At 41.5% G+C, this 21,686-nt stretch overlaps 1 protein-coding gene across 4 annotated transcripts in view; it reads right to left on the bottom strand.

The window, feature by feature from the left end:
- myo1b (myosin IB) overlaps window positions 1–21,686 on the bottom strand; it is a 66,343-nt gene that overhangs the window by 4,885 nt on the left and 39,772 nt on the right. The window contains exons 7-25 of one of the 4 annotated variants that reach the window (XM_072685986.1): window positions 21,075–21,138; window positions 16,536–16,634; window positions 15,978–16,081; window positions 13,444–13,591; window positions 12,360–12,478; window positions 11,266–11,352; window positions 11,105–11,170; window positions 9,042–9,146; window positions 7,900–7,962; window positions 7,536–7,736; window positions 6,831–7,057; window positions 6,234–6,434; window positions 5,569–5,662; window positions 4,228–4,377; window positions 3,986–4,054; window positions 3,781–3,867; window positions 3,400–3,486; window positions 2,356–2,442; window positions 1,005–1,091 (exon numbers count right to left, since the gene is read on the bottom strand). In XM_072685986.1, the coding sequence (XP_072542087.1) occupies window positions 1,005–1,091; window positions 2,356–2,442; window positions 3,400–3,486; window positions 3,781–3,867; window positions 3,986–4,054; window positions 4,228–4,377; window positions 5,569–5,662; window positions 6,234–6,434; window positions 6,831–7,057; window positions 7,536–7,736; window positions 7,900–7,962; window positions 9,042–9,146; window positions 11,105–11,170; window positions 11,266–11,352; window positions 12,360–12,478; window positions 13,444–13,591; window positions 15,978–16,081; window positions 16,536–16,634; window positions 21,075–21,138 (2,145 nt within the window). The remainder of the gene's footprint in view (window positions 1–1,004; window positions 1,092–2,355; window positions 2,443–3,399; window positions 3,487–3,780; window positions 3,868–3,985; window positions 4,055–4,227; window positions 4,378–5,568; window positions 5,663–6,233; window positions 6,435–6,830; window positions 7,058–7,535; window positions 7,737–7,899; window positions 7,963–9,041; window positions 9,147–11,104; window positions 11,171–11,265; window positions 11,353–12,359; window positions 12,479–13,443; window positions 13,592–15,977; window positions 16,082–16,535; window positions 16,635–21,074; window positions 21,139–21,686) is intronic. The other 3 variants (XM_072685987.1, XM_072685988.1, XM_072685990.1) reach the window with 3 other exon arrangements.

The following is a 21,686-nucleotide window of genomic DNA, read 5'->3' as shown; positions in this document are numbered from 1 at the left end:
CAAACACAATAAAGGCAGTCAGTAGAACTTAGAACCGGCAAATAAACGCTTTTAAAGAAAAAAAAAAAAGCAAGATGTGGTGTGTTAGTTTGCATAGCATGCACACATCAGTCAGGTGGGACATGTATATAGAGACACAAACAAGCAGGCAGATGGACAGACAGACAGCAAGACCTCCAGGCAGCCTCTGTGGTGTCAGTAAAGGTCACAGGTTTTGAACTTTCAGCAGAGAAACTACAGTTTATGGGAATAAAGAAAGAGAAAAAGCATCTGCCTTCCAATTACCCAGAGGTGGCTTATCTAAAGCCCTGGATTATGAGAGCAGATTTGATTCTGCTTTATAGAGCGTGCCTGATCGTCCACTCCCGTGTCTGCTATTCTGAAATACTAATGCGTGTGGAACCCAGGAAGTTCTCAATGTAATATTCGAGACTATGGATTACTGTTTGTATGACCTAGCTAAAATCATACGATAATGTAAAATGTATGGTATTTTACAATACTTAGCATACACTCTTATCAAGTGTGCTACAATGCAAGGTGAATATAATGTTAGGAGCCTTGTCCAATAACTCTTATTGCTAGAACAGTGGATTCCTGCTTCAAAGGGGGATTTAACACATCCATTTGAGTCAGTTACAAAGATTGGAAATGGCCAGCACTAGTGACTGGATAAAACTGAGACCAGAATAAATGGGACTGAACAATTATTCAATATTTTTTACATATCTGTCTAGGCCATGCAGACACAACCATTTTTAAATCTAATTTGAATGATCATTCAAACCTCCACATCTGTCCAATGCTGTTAATTTGTAAGCAACTATCTGCAGATACCAGCATGATTTGGATATCGTTGTGCATTTTCCACTCCAGAACATCTTTCTGGTTAGTTGTTGCCTGATAGTGACACCTTGAGGCTGGCTGTTAGTGTGAGTCTTTTTTATTTCCTTTGATAGGGAAACTCAGGATGGGACAGGGCCAGTATACTAGATGGCAGGTACCTTAAGTCCCAACCAGTAGGCCCAAATGACGGCGACGGCGTGCTTACGCCTGGCTTCCTCCTTCAGCCGTTTTAGCTCTCTGCGTGCCTGTGAGAGAAGGAGGGAGAGGGGCAAGGAATGCAGAAGAGAGTGAAGCTGTTGAAAACAAAGTAGAGCAGTACCAAAGATGAGGCACATAACCAGCCTAGAGCAAGAGCAAACAGGTGGGCACACGTTGCACAAAGCTACACCACATTTCCCATTACCAGTCCTGTCAGCAGCCTGTGGTACGATCCTCGGTCAGCTGTTGGGTTGGAATGCATTAAAATCACTAAGAGCACCCTAGGGCTGCACAATATAGCCTATCAGCTGTCAATCATTAACAAAATGCTGCGCTTTGCAATATATTTTTAATCACAGAAGACTGCAACATGCTGACCACCCAAATTTAATCCAAATCCTTGTCTTAGTATTTCCAATACATGGCAAAATGAACAAATTCATTTTAAATTGAACATTTAGTAATATAATAGTCTGTCATATTTGTCCATATTGTGCAGCACTAGAGTGCACAAGGCTAATCTCATTTGTAGTACACAATTTCTATTCAATAGACTGAGGGCTACACACTATACAAATACACACGGTGAAACCACCACAAAATTAAGAAGGCACTTTTCAGAACAAAACAAGACCACCTAAAAAGCAAAAAAGCAAAAAATGGTGCAAGCAGATCATGCAGACAGATGGAATGACTCCTACATATCGCCACTGTCGTGCAAAAACCTTTCCATTTTGTCAATTTGATATATGCCTGGCAATTCTTCTTTACATAGTTTCAACGTTTTATGATAAACAGACAAACAGGAAAGTTGCTATTTTGGATCAGATTAACGACAGGGATGATAATCTAAAATCATCCAGACTGTCACAGACCTGATGCGTTGGCCTTGACCCAGTGCACCAGCTTGTAAAATAACCCACTTTGACCAGGGAGAGGTGCTCACAGTAGTTCTAGCCTGCTGTGTGGGAATTGGCCAGCCGCCTAGGAGCCCGTCTGGATGAGCGTTAATCCATTGGCGGTCAGAGTAAAGAGGCTTAAAGGACTGGACCCCCCCCCCCCACAAACACATCCTCACAAACCCGCCACTGTGAGCTACCTCATCTTCTTCATCTGAACCAATATGCACATGCAAGTCAAGTTTATGAGAGTAGGTTCTGAGCTACGGTTCTCTATCTCAGCATATATGGCAGGAGGGATGGGTTCCAAGACACTGTGAGGGTCCTCACAACCTGTGATGCATGCTGAGGTGTGAGATTGGGTTAAAGGTTGAAGAAAGCCATGGAGGCCAGCCACGCATGCTGTGAATACCTTGGTTCCTTGCCAGCCTGCCCATATGATGGACACGGCCTGTTTACTCCGTGCCGCGTGCTTTAATCGACGCACTTCTCTCCGAGCCTTGTTTAGATGATGTTCAGTAGGGGGGGAAGTAAAGAAGCATTAAGAATAGAAGTTAGAGGCAAAGGTCAGACGAGACTCTTTAGAGGGAGAAGATTTAAGGAGATAGGCCAAAAGAACTTTTCATGCAAAGCAGCCCTATCAAAAGGTTGGACAGCTGTAAAATGCAGACTGAATCTGATTTACCATGTTTTTTCAATGTCACCTTGTCTGGCTACAACTAAACGTCATTCAATGATAAATATCTATTTATTGGAATGTTTGGTCAAAATATCTGCATCCATTATTATGGATTATTATAGATATACTATGGATTATAGGTTTTCTTGTAACTTCATGTGTAACCATCTAGAGCTCTGTTATCCTGCACACATCTTACTATTCCTAGCACTGAATATAACTGGAGACATCACTGAATGCTGGCAATACAAGGGTATCCATGCAAGGTACTGCATGTCAAGAGAAAAACTTTGATGCTTATCTAGCAATGTAAATCTAGCAATGGTAAAGCCAAAAGATAACGTTGCTGAGACCACTGGGTATTTTCAAAAGATAGTGAAAATACCCAAAGATAGTGAATAGTACCCTTGTCTGTGAGTGAACTTGGATTTATGTTTTGTTTTGACTGGAGCATGAATGCAGGCACCAGCTGTAATGCTTGGGTGGTTAAATAAGACATTATATAAAACAAATAAAAACCAAAAAACACTTTGTATCAGCCAACAAATGACAGTGACTATTTTATAAAACAAACAAAAACAAAGGTTAAAAAATAATATGTTCTCAGAATCCTTTCCAAATGCTGCCTATGAACAAGCAAAAGTAAAATTAGTTGCACACCCAACTACAGGAAGTTAGTGGATGACTGGACAACACAGTTTTCACTGGTTGAGGGGTGAAGAGATGGAGGGGGGGCTGACTAACTGGGGTAAACATCATGGCAGGCTGGTTAAATACCTTAGTTCCCAGCCAGGCTGCCCAAATGACAGTGACAGCATGTTTATTCCGAGCTTCCTCCTTTAGACGCCGCAGTTCCCAGCGAGCCTGCAGAGGTTGGCCGAGAAGGTCAGGCAATGGCAGACAGAAAAAGAAGGTATAGAAAGGACAGAATGAAAGTAACAGTGATAACTGCAGTGCTGAGACATGCAGCAAGGTTTGAACCAGAAGCGAAAGCAGAGGCGCTGTTCTGTGAACAGACTGTGTGTAGCCTTGGCAAAAGTCAGAGGAGTCTGGGCACCTTGACCTGAAAAGTTACACTCAGATTCCAAAACGACACCAGTTGTTTGTTCTCTTTTGAGATTAATTATACTGCAAATAAGAGGAAATAAGATGCAGCACCTGTGTTCCATGCCAATAGGCTGCAATAGTGGTCACTGCCTCTTTGCATCTCTTCTGGTATTTCAGTTCACGCAGGATTTTACGGGCCTGGAGAAAGAACAGAACAGACTAGTGAGGCAAAGAAACCAATGACTTAATTCTCAGAAACACAGTGTCCTAAAGTTCCCTAAAGGCATCAAGAACGATGTTCCAGCTTTATTCCTACCTTCCAGCCTCTGATATAAGACTGAACCACAATGGAGGAGCTCTTGATCTTCTGGTACTTCTGCTGTTGCTGTAGTTCAAATGAAACAAAAACCACAGAGCTAAAAGGCCCGTCCATGCACAAGAGAAGCTGGTCTCTAACAAGATCTCTACCACCATATGAGGATAAAATGTTTGTAGAAAAAATACATTTCAAAAATTCAAACAATGCATTTATTGACAGAACACCAAAATAAGGCTTACAGCGTATCGACGGTACCAGGCAGCCACCACCACCTGGCTCTTCTTCAACAGTAGGAAATGAGTGCGGCACTTCCAGCCACGGTAGATCTTCTGAATGAGTGTTGCCAAGTCCTCCAAACACTGCCTTCGTCTCTCTTCCAGGAAGAATAGCTGAGAGAAACCAGAACCTCAGTATTAAAAACCACAGAGATGCAATAAAATAGGAGATCGCTAGTGTCTTCAGTTTGGTACAGAACAGTTTGATGAAACAGTATTTGTAAGTAACACCACAACATTCTGACAGAGAAAACCAGGAGTGTCTGAAATCAGCCTTATGTTAATGTGTATATGTTTCTATTTTCAGGTTATCACAGCTTTCAACTTTATAGCCGTGCAATACTTTATGATATGTGCAAGCGATTGTGACATCGGTTACATCCTTTTCATATCATATCCACTGAAGGATATTTTTGGTGAAAAGTGCCAAGACCAACAACAAACATTATAAATCTAGTCAGACTGGAACCAACATGCTCTGTGATTGGGCCAAAATTGACAATAGCTGCCAAGTCTGCCCTACCCCTAGCAACCACGTCTAGCAGATAGCTAAATAAAACCGCTTTCTCAGACACAGCCTGGGCTAGGGGGCAGGTCCGGGACTCCACAGAGAGCCAGGGGAGCCTGAATAAGATCCCACGCTGATAGAGCTTTGATTGGACAGCTGGAGAAAGAGATTACAGAGGTGGAATGTGCATGAATAAGATGAAACACTCATTTTTAGCCATCCATGATGTTAAAGCTTCAGGAGAGAAAGGGGTCCATGTAAGAGGGATACTTCTCCATCACTCCTATGGAGCTCCTCAGCCACAATCCGTTTTCCCATGTTAACCGACAAACGCAGGAATGTATAAGTGAAACCATGTGTTTGACTGCTTGTTTTTTTCCCCCCTCCTTTTTCCCAGTTGATAATTATATTAGAACAGCTCGTCGGAGTGCAACTTCCTGCTTAAAAATCTTTTTAAAACTCAGACAAGACTTTGCGTTCTTCTGAGCTGTTCTAATATGTTGCCTATCCTCTGAGCTGCTCTAATTATCAGCCTAATTCTTATACTAGCCTTTCTACATGCATACTTATCAAGCCTTATAAATCCATGCCATGTGCTTAGTTTGGAATTGGACACATGCCAAATTATGCTTTCATGGTAGTTATAAATCCTATTTGTACATCCCTTTAAGCTCTAAACCCCACAACCACATCTGTGTTTTGAGGTATTCCACTCTGCAACCCTTTTTATCCCATTTCTCAAGATTTAGGAGGTCCAAGAGCCCTGTTAATTCAATAAGCAGTGTATTACTACTCACAGTTCTGGGATTCCTGATGAAGATTTTGGAGCGTCCATAGGCAAACTCCTCTTCTGGTACCTCCAAGTCTTTCAGGAGAACCTCCACACCTTGCCTACATTTGAACAAACCAGCATGTAATTAGACACACATGAGGCGCATGTGTGTCTAGGTTGATCAGTGGCATAAAGTACAGACTACAGAGTATAACGGATAACAGAACTGCCTAGCAGTACTAAAAGTTGATAAGATTCAGAATGCCACATTTCTGTAAAATATGACTCACTATCCAGTAGTGACATTGTGAATGTGGGTAAATGTTGTCCGGACACGTTTGTTATCGTATACAGCTGGATTCTGAAAGAGCCTAGCCTGTGGATAACGCCTGTCACACAGTTGCCCTAGATAAGCAGCATAACCGAACCAGACATGTTGACATAACTGTCTACCTGCAGGATATTGTGGAAGTTCTCCCGAACAAGACAAGGCAGGTTTAGGTCATTGGAGTGAGAGAACGGGAAAAAAAGTTAAACTCATAAACTGAGGTCAGACATCTGACAACACAGAGAGGTTGTGTTGAAGTCGGTACTCAGGTATTCTAAGGTGTATTCAGAGTGGCAGTGTGCTTTGGTCCCAACATAGATAACCCACAAAATTCTGACAAGTATTGCAGTTCGTAGTCTAACCTTGCAGGACCCTTCCAGTGGGGCCAGGTCTGCTTGCAAAGCATCTTGTAGCGCTCCAGGCAAGGCTCGTAGGCCTGACGGAAGGCATATCCTGCTCGCCTGACACGGACGTTTTCCATCAACCCAAGATAACGCACTTGGTGGCACACCAGAGAATCTGTGAAGACCTGGCATGCCTTCTTGTCATTGGGCTTGATGCATCTAAGAAAGCAATGACACGGAAACAAACAAACAAGGTTATTAATTATTTATTGACTTTGCTTATTTAGGGAATATTCTAGTGTTTTACAACCTAATCTGTACTTGATGTATTTCCACCGTGTCATTACCACAGACAATTTTGGCACTTAGTAATACTGAACCTAGTAAAATAACTGTAAAATCTTCAGCTTCTGCCCAAGCTTCTACAGACTTGTATTACAGGTGTGCTACTACTATAACAGTGCAGGGAAATGAACAAAAATGACTCAATCAACTGTATACTCCAAATGCAGCAGATACTGGTGAGGTTAAAAACACTGAAGTTTGCCAACCCCCCCCCCCAAAAAAAAAAAAAAAAAACATGCCCTTGGTTCAGTTACCTGCTGTGTGACTTACCTTATGTAGTTGGGGTTTTTGGTTTGTAGGTTTTTCATGAGCGTGCCCACTGAGGCTCTGAACTGGGAGCCAGCTGTAGGAGGCCTCTTCAGATTGACCTTGGCAGGGTTGCCCTCTGGGAAAAGTAGTTTCATGAGGCTGTGGTTGGCCTTGTACATAGCCTGAGACAGGTCTCTGTACAGCAGGTCATTGTTTTTGTCCACAAAGCCCTCTACCCGATACAGCACCTACACAGGGAGCAGCAAATTACTGTCAATTACAGTTTCCCATGCTTTGGTTTTTATTTATTTTGATCTATCTAGTACATTTTGTGGTTTTATTTGAACTAATTTATGTCCATTTCCCTAGAGTGAATAAAGGGCTTCTAAAGCTGAATCATGGGGATTCCGGACAGCATGCTATAAATAAACTCTGATGTGTTATTGTAATTGCTTTCATTGTTGTAATGGGGAGGAACACAATGCATAGTACTCTATAAAATTACAGTTGTGCAAAACGTCCTCCAAGGGGGTAGTAAGCTGTTAATGGTGTGACTCAAATGATTTCCCAAGCTAAGCAGCACAGCATGAGCATTTCATTTAGAAACTTATCAGAAAAAAACATGATTTAAACACACACTAAAGTGTTGGTTGATGCATTCATTTGTATGTGTGCGTCAGTGTGTGTGTAAGAGAGGAAGTGTGTGTGTGGGGGGGGGGAAATCACCTTGCCAGCATAGTGCTGGATGCGGAAGCAGCTGTGAGGCAAACTGTGATCAGTGAGGAATTTTGAGTTTTTGCTTAGCCGGCTCTCAAAGTGCTGGTGTTCAGCACAGACAGTGTTCAGCTTGTCCAGGAAGGTGTCGTCCGTCACTGTGCCTGGCCGCAGACATTCCTCATCAAGCATCGCCAAGATACCATTTTGGTTCTGGTGAAGGAACACAACAGCTTATTATTGGACCAACTTTTCCAACAAAAAACAAACAAAATAAAAAACACATTTTTACGTCTAAATACACAAATATAATAAATATAGAACTTTTCTTTAAAAAAAAAAATAAATAAAAATAATAATAATACACATGACTTACATTTTCAATGAGGTCACAGATGACGGCATTGTTGAAATACTCGATGTTGGTCCATTCAATGCCCTACAAGATACAAAAAAGCACAATTGAACAAGTTTGCACCGACATCCCTTTAGTGCAGAGTGTTCACATACAAACCTGAGAGCTTACAAACAAGGACTTCCTATACTTGACCAGCTCAAAGGGACACACTAGGTAATCTACATGATGCCAATAGTTGCGGGACAAGATTCAGCCAAGATGATGTTTTGGTCAATTGAACCAAACAAGGGTCTCATCTGCCAGGCTTCAGTAACAACACACAACATGAATCCACTGTGAATGTAATGAGCTGGAAAATTGCTGTAGGCTAATTGAGCTATGTGAACAGCTTTGGGAGGAGGGGGTGTGTGCTAGTGGGAGGCCATGTGGTGGAAGAGGAATCTACGCTATGGATTGGGTCGACTGCTCCCCAGATCCCAGTGTTCTTCCCCAGCCTCCAGAACAGTGGTATTTTCCCATGCACTGGACTGGAGCTGGGCCAGAGAGTGGAATATCACAGCGTGGAGGTCACGGCTGCGTTGGGGCACATACTCAGAGCTCTGAAAGCAAACAGAGCCGTAAACCCTCAGGGACATGCGTGTTTACCCTCACTGCAGTGAGGGATCACTTCCGTCCCCAAACTCGCAGAAAAAGAGAGAGCAGGGAGTCAAGGCAAGACACAAAGAGGCAGATGAAATGATTTTTAGCTGAACTTCAGTTTTAAGTTAATCAAATTCTGGCGCAACGTAAAACTGCTTTGTGAAAGTCATGCAACAGTCATAACGAGTATTTACAGATAAGCAAACTAATGTGATCCCCTCTCACATAACATTAGCATTAGCAGTTAGCAAGAACAGTTAAATGTGTAAACAATTACGGCAATTAAAAAGAAGTTCCCATGGCTCTCAAAAGTTTGGGGACACATTTCCTTCATAATTGATTGATTTTTACTGTTACTTTACAATGAAGCTAAACAATGCCAGCTCTAATCAGCTTTTTATTTAATCTATTTATTTTATTTCTAATCTATCTGGTGTCGCCAAACTTTTACTAGGCAGCGTACAAAATATGAAGTTGCATGAGCCTATTGCAGATAAGCAGAGAAGATTACAGCGCCTTACCTCTCGCACATACTCCTCCTGCTCCTCACGCAAAGTGAGCTCAATGAAGATCTGCTGAAGCTTCTCATTGCAGTAGTTGATGATGAACTGCTCAAAGCTGTTGTCCTGTTGGGGCAATTAGACATGCCGTTAGGACAATCATCTAAATTGCATTTTTACTGAGGTAATTCTGCAGGTAAAACTGAGGTACACAGCAACCAAAGCACTAAGCACAGCAAACCGCCTAGGGCTACAAAGCACTGCGCCCCTTTAATCTACTTGTCTTTTGACCATGTTTTATTTTCTATGACTAATTAAATAATCTATGTCTTTAATGTGTAAATCGATACTCTTTAAGAAACCCCCGCCCTTCCATCAAAATGGAATCCCACCCTATATATACACACAATTATGATGTACACAAATTAAGCATCATGACAATTATAGCTTTTTGAGTCAGATTGTGTTATGGTTACTGTTTTTTCTAATTTTCATGACACAGAAATTAACTATCCTAACAGCTCAATATCTAGAGTCAAGTAGCAGTAATGAAGCTCACAGCAGAGCAAGGTTAGTTATCTTTCATTTGCTTAGGATGTTGACTTTAGAATTCATACTGAAAGAGCATGAGCTAGAAGGGACTTTTCTACAGGGGTCATAACAAAGAAGAGGATCAACATTAAGCAGATTGTTCTCCCTCACTCTCTGTCTTCAGAGAGCCCTCCCCTCCCTCTATGTTTACCTCCTTATCCATTTAGGAAAACCCCCAGTACACGTTAGTCCCTTTGACCAAAAGCCACTGCAAACATTAGAACCGCTGGTGTGTACCTTCAGCACCAGGGAAAAAAAAAAGCCTAAAACACATCCCAAAGACAGCATATGGCACGCTGGAAAGAAGGAGTCATGTCTTTGTTGAGCTTGGCACTGGTGGTTTTGACCTGGCATGCTAACAAAGAGGGCATGCTGGCACGTTTTGACCTGTAGCTGCAGTGTTTTGTGACTAATGAGGGCAAACTGAGAAAAGTGAAACCTTGTTCAGTCACCTTAACCACTGTAACCCAGTGAAATGAGTTCTTGGCTATATCAGCCATTCCCTGTAGCCCAACAACGTGAAAAACACTGCAACTCCTAGGCTAATGTTTCTGCCTGAGGCACAACCTTACTGAAGCCAGTGACGCAACATCAGTTTCATTAACTGCACTGGTGTTGCTACCGCTGGGTGTAATGTTGCACGTCAGAACCAGCACCAGCGGCACCATCGCCGTCTTAGGTTGTGGAGCTAAAGGGCTGAATTAGGACTGGGATTAAAGGCAATAATCGCAGCATGCACTTTGCCACATCACGTCCTCAGAGGAGTACTTACTCCATCCTGTTGCCCCAGACACATTAACACAAACAACAACAACAACAACAACAACATTAAGAAGAAAGGAAAACAGCAGAACAAATGCAAATAAATGAACAAATGAGTGAATAGCACTGTCATATCCAGAGTTGAGGCATGCACAGGGCTGTCATACCACAGAGCAAGCAAACAAAGAAGTTGTTCATTTGTAGTTGTTTCATGCGACTCATGCGTGTCACATGCAAACCGCAAAGGATTCCAGATGGTACAGGTGAACAATGTCATAACCAAATGCCGCTTTTCCATTTTATTTTCAAAAATTACTTGGAATTTATGGTCATTTTGGAGGAAAACGTGTGTTGCACATCTGCGGATTGATAAGTTGGAGACAACATCCATAATAGCCTGCTGATGTCCAATTATGCCTTAAGACAATATATGATGTAAAGATAAAATACAGTATAGAAATCAATTTTAAATATTACCCTAATTCATTTAATTGTGTTGCAACAGAATGAATTATAAGAGACATTACAGATGTTAAGTGTTTTAAGCATCTTTTACATCACATTTAATTAACCACAAAAGGTCAAAGGAGTTTCTTCTCCTACTGTTCCTCCGTCATAAGTCAACAAGTCTGAACAGAGACAGCAGAATGTTCAGAGTGGGAGATGAACATTTAATTAACTGGGGACTGACATGGCCATCCAGCAGCAGACTGCACAGGGAGGAAACCTACCTCAAATATTTCAAAACCGTAAATATCCAAGACCCCCATAACTTTCTTCCGGGATTTGGTCTGAGCCTGAACATAAACATAAACAATGAGGAAAGTGACTACAAATGGTTATACAGAGTCAAGCATTAACAATGTGAAAACAGCAATCCTGAAGAACATACCTTGATGCTTTCATTGATTCGGGTCACCAACCAACTGAACAGGCGGCTATACAGGTTTTTGGCTAGTGCATCACGAGCATAATAAGCCTAGAATAAACATAAAGTTGTTTAGTTTTCACTCTCTGTAATCAGCACTTACACATTTAATAAAAGCAGGTCCAGCATAAACATGCAACAATAGGGAGGAGCCAGGGCAAAATAAAACACTTCAAGTTTTAGGTCTCATGAGCTGGCACTGAGCCACGAGAGAGTAAAGCCCATCATCTATCAAGTCTGCTTGGCAGTAGAACACAGTCATCCGGAATGAGAGGATGAACTCTAGATGACACCAAAGCTAGCGACACAGAGGAAAAAAACAACACTTGGCTAGTGTCACTGAAACCAGGCTTTGATTGAATGTGAGGAACGTATAGGTGAACATGCTGGGCTTAACACTGTTCCGGTCCTCAGGAAGAGTAGGCCCATAATTTCTCTCTACCTCTTCTCTTTCCTGCTGTGTTTGGTTTATCTGGCCGGATGTTTGTGATGGGAGGGCTTGGCCTCCAGTGCGACGCCACAGCTCTGTGGAATGGCTCCTTGGAAACCAAATTTGCAATGAGGATGTTTCCAGCGTATATGAGACACGCCAATCATAACCAGGTCCAAGTGGTGTTGCTGGAGCCATACACAGTCATTCCTGTGAGACGAGCGTCAAATAAGTTTAGGACTCTGAGTGGTCCAAATTCTGACCTACTTTAACAGTTGCAGCAGACGTTTTCTGTTTCATAATTAATACGTCTCTGTGTCGCCATGTCGGGCAAAAGGGAAAGGGGGGGGTAGCTGGTAATATTCATTTCCTATTTTAAAGGTGCAAACACAGCTGTGGAATTTCTGTTTGCACATTTATGGTGTTTATGGATAAATATTTCAAGACAAAAGATGTGGCTCTAAGCCTAAGAGGAATAAGTGCACTCCTGCACTCTCCTCTTATGAAGTCATTCACCCGAGAAGAGACTGAGACAAAGATTACTGCCCAAAGGGCACAGCATGAAAGGGAGACGGATAATGGATGGGAAGGAGGAATAAGTAAGTGTGGAATGAGGGAAGGGGTCAACCTGAGCAACGTTGAGCGTGGTGGACACCTTCTCCATCTTGGCCTCCACAGTGCGATAGCTGAAAGCTCTCTCCAGCACTGACTGCTCAATGCCCAGCAGCTCACACATTTCCTTTAGATCTGGAGTAGGAATATGCCAGAAGAAAAACAGTTATACAAAAATTGCACAGCCTTTTGGGGTGGAAATGGTAACCATACAACTGCAGTTAAAAAAAACAAAAAACCCTGTTACAGTAGTTAAGCCAGACACAGACACCACCCAAAGGTGCCCCTGAGTATTTTTTTTGGAGGGGGATTCCCCTCCATCCCAAATGCTCATTGCAGCCTAAAGCAGAATTGTTAAAAGAGGGCACTAGATAACACGATAATGTTAAGAGTTTTAAGCCTCATAGCAAAATCAGTCTTCTTCTAGCCATATCCAGATGAGTACGTTTAGGTGTTGACACACACTGCAGTGTTTAGTCTGTGCTTCACGCTATGCAAGGAACTGTCAGCAAAAACAGTCTGGAAGAACAGCAAACTCTTATGTGACTGAGGATGAATAACATTCCTTACAAATGCCATCATACCATTAACTGCAATATACAGCAAAACAAATAATAACTGGTGTAAAACACCAGGCCAGTGTGTGCCAGAACATTAAAAACACCTAGATTATCCCAGACACATCTACCCATCTTTCTCAAGAATGCTGGCTGAATCTATTGCCCTTTCAGAGCAATGTGGTGTTCCACCATAATCTACTTCCAATTGCAAGTGATTGTCTCCTTGTATATGTGCATTAGGTTCCAACATGAATATCAATAGATGGCAGTAGAGTTCAAGCAGGTCTGCTGACACAGACATGTACGAGACATGGTTCTAGATATTTCACATTTTTTATGCCTTACCGTTCCAAGAAAATGTAATAGAAACTTTTTTCCTGGAATGATTATTTACCTCTCTGGGAAAAATATAACTGTACAGTAAGTATTCCATTCAACACTGTGATTATGGCTTTTAGAGATTGATCAGCACCATTGTGTGCACCACTGATCCACTGTGCGGATCTATGAGCTCACCTTTCGGCTGGGTAAAGCACTCACCGTTCTTGTCCTTGACCCGGCTCTCATCAAAGCCGTTGACACGTGACTCGGGCTTGAACTCTATGTTGCCCAACTTAAGCACCGCAGCCACCAGCTCCAGCACAGACTGTACCTCATCCTCCATGAAGCCCACGATCTGCATGGCATTCTGAAGAACAGAGAGGCAAAGTTCTCCAATTAGTACAGCTCTGATGATGGACATTCAACATGCCACTGTAGCAGACCCTACAGATGATCTGATGGTGCCAGCAAGACAGCCATGGAAAATGACTATGCAAGTTAGTCATAACAAGCAGCTCTCTGTGGTTCTGGAAAGCTCAAGCTGACCTCGGCCAGAGGATAGTAATGCAGACACCTTCAGATAGCTCGGAGAGCAAAATGTGAAGAGAGAAATCTAGGAAAACAATCGGTGGCATACACTTCAAATACACCACATTTTTCATATTTAAAACCACATGACTTGGAGGGTTATTGGTGTTCTTTGATATAATCCAGAAAAAAAAACCTTCACAAAAACTGTTTTGCACCTAAAATAGGGCAGCACTGAAAAGGCAATGAAAGTCTCTATTGTGTGTGCAAATCTGCTGAGATATATTGATTTATTGATTTATTTATTTAATAAATAAAGTATTAAGTTACATAAAATAAATACATTTTAGCACTATGACCCGAGGATCGCAAGTTTGAATCCAAAGTCATGCAGCTTCATCAACACCTAGAGCCCGAAAGAGCACAATTGGCCTTGCTTTGTCTGGGTGGGTAGATGACACTCTTTCCCATAATCATTCTCATTTTGATGCTGACCAGCACAGGAGTCTGTTAGCTGATGTATTAGAGCTGAGAATTAAGTGCTTTCCTCTGAGCGCGTGGATGCCGAGTGATGCTGCACTGGGAGCAGTTCAAAAAGAGGCGATGCCTGACTTCACATGCATCGGGAAAAGACATGTGCTTGTCATATTGGTTTGATATATCGATCAATTCTAAACATCTGTCCAATGCTTCTAATTTTTTAAGCAATTAGAGGTCAATACCAATATGATTGGTTTTTTTTTGGCCAAGTATTTGGACAAAAAAAAAAAAAAACAAAAAAAAAAAAACTGACTCATGACTAACTTATAACTAACAGAAAGTGCATCAGTCTAGACAAAGCACAGTGGTGGAATATTCCCAAATTGTTTGGATATGATCGCTCAGTCACAGGGAGTTAGATACAGAGCCAGAGGGCAGGACCTGCTGGCCTATGGTTTTCTAAATGCAGAGCAGGGCTTAGAGCTACTATTCAGGAGAACTGCAAGGCTTTGTCCACTGTGGTACTGCATTCAAATCAGCTCAGTCCAGACACAGACATCTACTGGTCTGAACAAAACAAGACAAACAAGGGCTATGAAGAAAAACACAGTCACACCAAGACATCACATTACATCATATATTGTGCCTTCATAATACTGAGAACACATGCTTGTGAGATAGGGAACGAATGGAGCTGGAACGTTTGGAAAGGATGCACCTGCTCTTCCTTAATTGTGTTTCCCAACAGCCTTAAGCAGAGGGCAGGTGCAAGACTATTAACTGACCTTTCTTCTCCTGTGGTAAGGCCATGTGCAAAGTTTGCATTGCATAACTTTCAGTGGACATTTATGCTGTGAAGAGATCAAACTCCATCTAATAGAGAGCATGGACAAGGACTGATCTAATCTAATCATGCAATTAAATCGGTCATTAGAGATAAGAGGCTTAACTCATGCCTTATCTTGTAGAGGTGATAAAGGTCTGAACTACACAAAGTGACTGTGCCATACAAGCACTGCTTCAAGAATTTTTTTAAAGTAAAAGGTAAAGGTGCACGTATTTGTCACTGTACAGTGTACAGCGAAATGTGTCCTCCACATTTAACCCATCTGGTAGTGAACACACACACACACACACACACACACACACACACACACACACACACACACACGTGTTAGGGGCAGTGAGTACACACACACACACCCAGAGCGGTGGGCAGCCAACTCCAGCGCCCGGGGAGCAACAGTGGCAGCTTGCCGAGCCCGGGAATCGAACCCACAACCCTGTTATCAATAGCCCGGCGCTCTAACCGCTGAGCCACCACTGCACCACTGCAGGTAATTTTAGAGACCTGCAAACTTTAATGCTATGTTTTTTCAGTATTTTCCCATGGAATGTGGCACCTGTGATATGTTTGTCTGATATATTTGAGATCTGTCAAGATTACTTGATAAAAAATATCTACTCAGTGAATCTGCAATGACAGATTTGCAGTTTTCATAGTCATCATGCATATGCTGTTTTCTCCTACAGGTCCAATATTTAAAAATATTTTCAAACGGGTTTCGTTTTGACTCAAAATGTTCTTGGGTCCACAAGCATTAAATGATCAGTGATGTAACTGAATGAGTAGCTCTCAGTTTTCAAATCGGTAAGGAACTTAAAACAATCGACAGTTGCAGCTCTAGTATATTCAGTGTAATAATTGGGTGCATGTGTATGTACATGTGGCAGGACAAGCTCACCCTGACAGTTCTGAAGTTTGCTGCATCATCAAGTCCATTGACTGTGGCTGAATCAAGGCTTAGATAATTATACTTGCTGAAGTCCCGGTCCAACTTTAGTTTTTCTGAAAGGGAAACACCCAGGTGTGTTACAGCAGGAGACTGAATCAGAACTGCTCTCCAACTCACAAAATTTCCACTTGGGTGACATACATGAGTCTTATTCAACTGTGAATCAGCTGGGTATTAGGTTGCCCATAAGCACCCTTATGATCAGATAGGGTTACAAGTCATACTGCCTACAGCTTAGTTCAACCTTTTGATGTCTGAAATTAAAGCCCATTACATTGTTCTCTTTCATTAAACATGTCAAACAATGGCCATGGTCCAGTGAAGTGCAAATAAAGCATGCGAGAACAGTAGCTGTTTGCCCAGGTGCCTCAGGCTTTCTTTTTGGTTTAACAAGGGAATCAATCTCTTACTACAGATCTGCATGAACTCATACCAAGTATGCATCATGTCTACAGCTGTTTTTCACAGGCAAAAAGGCTCAGTTTGTAGAAGTATGTTGTCCCTTACTAAGTGTGTCTTCTGATGCCCCAGATAACAGCTGGTAAAAGATGTGGAAGTTCCTCTCTCCTCTTGGCTGCTTCACAACACGAGACTTCTCCAGGAGATCTGAAGGAAGGAAAGAACACAAAATTACACATAGATCGCTTATTTAGAATAATCTAAAGCACAGGTTACCCCATGTCTCATACATTTTAGTAATTTACCTGCTCTAACTCATAACAACCCAAACGCAAGACTTTAACACCAACAAACCAAATGTCTTGCCACCAATATATTAACTTGTTTAATTCACTGCCAGCAGAGATGTAGAACATGCATGTCCCTGCTAGCCATAGTAAAATGTACCAGAATGTAGAATTTGCAGGGTGTGTGAGCTACTGTATTTTGTTACTTAAAAAAAAAAAACAACCTTATTTGATGCACAAAGCTTCCTTTATTGTTGGATGCACTATACTTTTCAGATTACTGATTTGCTGAATGCTGGTAACATTACAGGATGGCATCTGGCTTTTTTATGTGTTTGGTTGTCAAAAAAGTTCATTTGTGAACTGAACCCCCCTCCCAAAAAAGAAATCTCAACTTATTTTCAGTTTTGAAGTTTTTTACAAATGTAATAGAGGCAACAATAGCTCAGAGAAACAATTTTGTAAAGGAGAATATGGTTTCCCCAAAGCATCTTGAAACAAATGATGATTCTTAAACGGTCATCTAAGCGCTCTCTACCATTTAAGCTCATCTTAACTCTAAGATCATTTTGGGCCCTGTTTAATTAATTCAGGTGTGTTGAAGCAGGAAAAACACTTCTGTTCTAGGTCTGGATTATTATAGGAGTCATTGTTCTGCAGTAGCCAATAGTGATTTAATTTGGGTCACAACCTTTTCTTGTTCCAGACAAAACAAGTGGACAAATCACATAAAAAGAATCTATTCTATAGACTTTCCTGAAACATGCTAATAGGCCTTCTGGAATATTTAGCTCAGCAAGGCCATTCCCTCCAAAGGGCATCTAACATCTGAGGAGATGCTTGTTTACGGTAGGACAAATATTTGAGAATTCAAGGTGATGATAGTGTATTGAGCCTCTCTTTGTCCATTGTGTTTGAGCAGGAAGAGGAAATCTCACATGAGATCTATCTGGGAGGAAAGGAAGAATGCCTCACACACTTCACTTGCTACATAGATGCTCTACTACTGTAGCTGGATAAATACCCCATTGTACCATAACCAGAAGCTAAAGACCAATCAAGTGCAGGATTTCTTTTGAAAGGGCAATTCCATGAGTTAAGTTGGTAAACAGCTCTAAGAGCTAATGGTTAAAGGGAAGATATCACTTTCCCTCTCTCAGCTTTACTATTTTACACAGTCTGCTTCTAAAGACAAGACAGCAGAGGCTGAGGAGATGAGCAGATGGAGCTGAGGGATAGTTCAGAAATGAACTCCCCCCTCTCTGTACTTTCCCCTTTTGTACACTCAGAAAACTCTTGCTGGTTGCTGCTTTTGCACAGCCAACGTTCTTAAGGCTTTTAGACCATATGGGAAGGCATCCACTGTTGATGACATTCAGGATATGGCTTTTTCCAGGAAATTCTCTTTCAATAAGCAAGTGATTCAAGAGTTCCCCTTTAAGTGCCTTAGTGTGCGTTGTCTTTGGTGACCCCCCATATGAGACCAGTTGTTTTTGGTTCTTGTTTTCCCTCCTTGTCTGAATTTTCCACTCAGATCAAATGAAACATGGCTAGCAATAATGGAGGCACTGATGTGGAGTGGGCTGGCTCCGGGGCATGAATACAGTGCATAGGCCTTTATTGCCTCTGACTTTGGAGGAAAGCCTGCAGGCCTCATGATAATCTAGAGCATGCCTCTAAAGCTGGAGATCTGTCAGACGTTTGACTTTAGTAAGTCTAGGTGGGTTGAACGAATTATCAGACTGAAAAAAAAAAAAGTTTCATTATTTCCATCTTCATTTTAATATACATTTCTGATTTCTGTCTGTGTTTATGTGCTGAGTATAAAGAGGAGATAAAAAGGAAGAGATTGTTTTGCGCCATTCTGCGCCCCTGAACTTTCACTGGAAACACACAAACACTGGAATATTGATCTTACTCTCTCTGTAGTGCGCTGGTCTCTCATGGACGCTCAGTGGCACACCAAGTAATTGAAAACTCTACCACCCTTCGACCCAAACACAATATAGGTTACAAGCCTCTACTACATAAAGGCCAAATGGGCTAAACTTGTCAATAGCAACAAACGGGGATTAAACACACAGCTCTGTGTTTAGTAGATACACAACATCACATATACATGTACAGCAGCCACTGGGCAGATTGGTGCTATTATTTTAAGTGATAGCCACCCAAAATGGAAACAGACAAAATGGTTTGTGTGGGTGCTGTACGAATGGCAGACAGTTTGGGCATGTGTAGGTGTCAAACGAAGCAAGACTAACGTGGACAGACTAAACGGAGTTAGAGTTCTTTCCAGCACACCCTGCATTTGTGTGACTGTCCTGACCCGCTACATTTATACAGGGTAGTTTGCAATGTTTCAGAGCTCCACCAGATTCCTGAAGCCATTTTTGTGATCACAAAGGCAGTTAGAAGCCACAGATTCAGGCCTTTAGGATAGAGAGGACACTTTTTGTATTCAAATACTGACATATTGGTGATACATTTATACAGGGTGGTTTCTGTTGTATCTGGTTTGGTAATTTTTATCATTAATGTTTAAATAGTCTGGCCAGAGGAGGATGGGTCCCCCTTGTGAGTCTTGGTTCCTCCCAAGGTTTCTTCCTCCAGCTCTGAGGAAGTTTTTCCTTGCCACTGTCGCTGTTGGCTTGCTCACGGGGGTCTTTGACCCTTCATGTTATTTCTTCTTTCTTCTCGGTCTCTGTCCTTTATTAAGTACTAATTATGTAAAGCTGCTTTGTGACGACAACAGTTGTAAAAAGCGCTATACAAATAAATTTGACTTGACTTGACTTGATACATGCTGATTCCAATCAGACACTAATTATTTCTTCTTTACAATATTCTCTTTTCTTGTGCAACTGGGCTCCAAGAATTGCCCTTTATTTTTGTTGCATACTAACTTTATATGCTTTTTTTGTTATTTTTACTTTACTCAATTTTAATTCCACTCAAACTCTTTCAATTGAATGTCTTTTTTTGTTCTTCACACTGATCATTTTGAATTAATGTCTGTAAAGTACATTTTGCTGCCATTGTACATAAAATGTAAAAAATGCCTATAAAGCTTTAAAATAATATATTTACCTGTATTACTTGACCTAACAAGTAAAAGTATGCTATAATGCTTAAACCACTGCAACACAAACTACCCCAGAGGAGGAAACACGCAGCTAACTACATGACATTAACCAATAGTGTGCACATGCAACTTTAGGCTAGATTTGCTACAGGATTATATCTTAGATCCATCCTTAGTCTTGCTCTGATAAATGGTCCAGCATTTTTTATTAATATCATCCTGATACTAATGACTAAAAATCAGACGGATGCAATCTCTACTTCAAAAGTGCTGTCCTGTTGTGTCCTAATAGCGTGATGTGTTGTTACCTAGCTAAAGAGATTGTAACTGGGTTAGTCTTTGGCCTAGCACCCACACACTTTCCCAAATTTGGCTTTCTTAAGTCTTTCCAGAACAAAATAAGGCGGTCATTTTTGATTTAGCTCCAGTTTTGTAGTCAGCTGAGGTACCAGACATTGGAGATTTAAAAGATGGCCAGCTAGTGTTAGATTTTAGCCTAGCACTGATCCCGGTTTGCTTCTACAGATTTTGCATCATCGCACCCAGTTTAAACTCCTAAGGATGTTGTGAGAGCAAAAGCCATGGTCCCAAGGCCTGGTTCACATAGCATCTCTTATTCTCATAACTAGCAGAATATTAGGAGCCTCTCTCCAGTGTTATTCACACACACCATGTTCTTGTTGAACTGCTTTACCAGCTTTGACCAGTTTTTAGTCATGAAAGATTTTCTTCATTATTGAGGACACAAATGTTTTTACTGTATGTAATTTCTGTGCATTGGGTACAATGCCAAGATAAATACAGTTTTCTGTTCTAGAGAACTTCCTTTGTGTAAATCTTGATGAGACATTGTTCAATTTTGACCAAACTTATGTTTGTTGAACATCACTACCTTGAATTATTGAGAAGAGTGATCAAGATCATCACAATACCTAAATAACAATTTTGTGATTGGCTAGAGGGCTCATTTGCATGTGTTCAAATGGTACAAGGCTCATAGACAGACTAAACTGAGCTAGATTTTATTCCAGACACTTCTTTTGCATTTGCGTGACTGCTCCAACTCTCCTTAGCTGCAGGGGAAAGACGCACACACATACAGGGTGGTTTGCACTGGGACAGAGCTCCACCGCAGTTTCCCAAAGCCATCTCTGTGACCACACAGCAGGATCTGAGGAGCTTGTAGAGAAAGGACCTGGTCTATAAAAGACACTGAGCCTAGCTGAGACACTCCTAAATGGGTTGACCCAATATCGATCCTGTAATTATACTCACAGTTACTGATGACCCCACCCAACGGATCGCCTTTGAAGTCAAACTCGATGTCCATGTACTTTCCCTGTAGACAGAGCAGAAACAATTAGCACAGCCTCAAGCAACATATAACAGGCATTAATAGTATTTTTTAAAATGTGAAATAAACTGGGAAATTATTTCATGGCGTTTTTGTTATTTTTTTAAAGCCCCCCCCATCACAGTCAAAATAAGATATGAGAGATCAGGCTGTTCCAACATAGTGATGAGATTGCACCAAGGCCTTTAATACTGGCTTAGCTGGATAGGGAGAACCACACACTTCTACTAGGGGCTCTTAACAGTAGGACAGAATACATGGCTCAGGGAGCAATTGCTTCAAAACTGGCGGCAATATGAGCCTTCTACGAAAGAGCAGGGGGAAAAAAAGGGATTCTTTCCAAGCACAGGCTTATTCATAAAGTTCACTTCCAATCATACATAGATTTGTAATGGAGTAATAGGCTACCATAGAGGGAAAAAAAAAAACTCGTCATAAATGGAAAAGAAACCGCTATCCCAACTGAAATTCGCTAAGAAAGAGTAAAACCCCTGTCTCGGGAGTCATTTCTCTCTCTCTCTCTCTTTTTTTCT

This window comes from Salminus brasiliensis, chromosome 8, assembly GCF_030463535.1.
Source record: "Salminus brasiliensis chromosome 8, fSalBra1.hap2, whole genome shotgun sequence".
In the NCBI taxonomy this organism is placed as follows: domain Eukaryota; kingdom Metazoa; phylum Chordata; class Actinopteri; order Characiformes; family Bryconidae; genus Salminus; species Salminus brasiliensis.
This window is presented reverse-complemented; position numbering and strand designations above follow the sequence as displayed.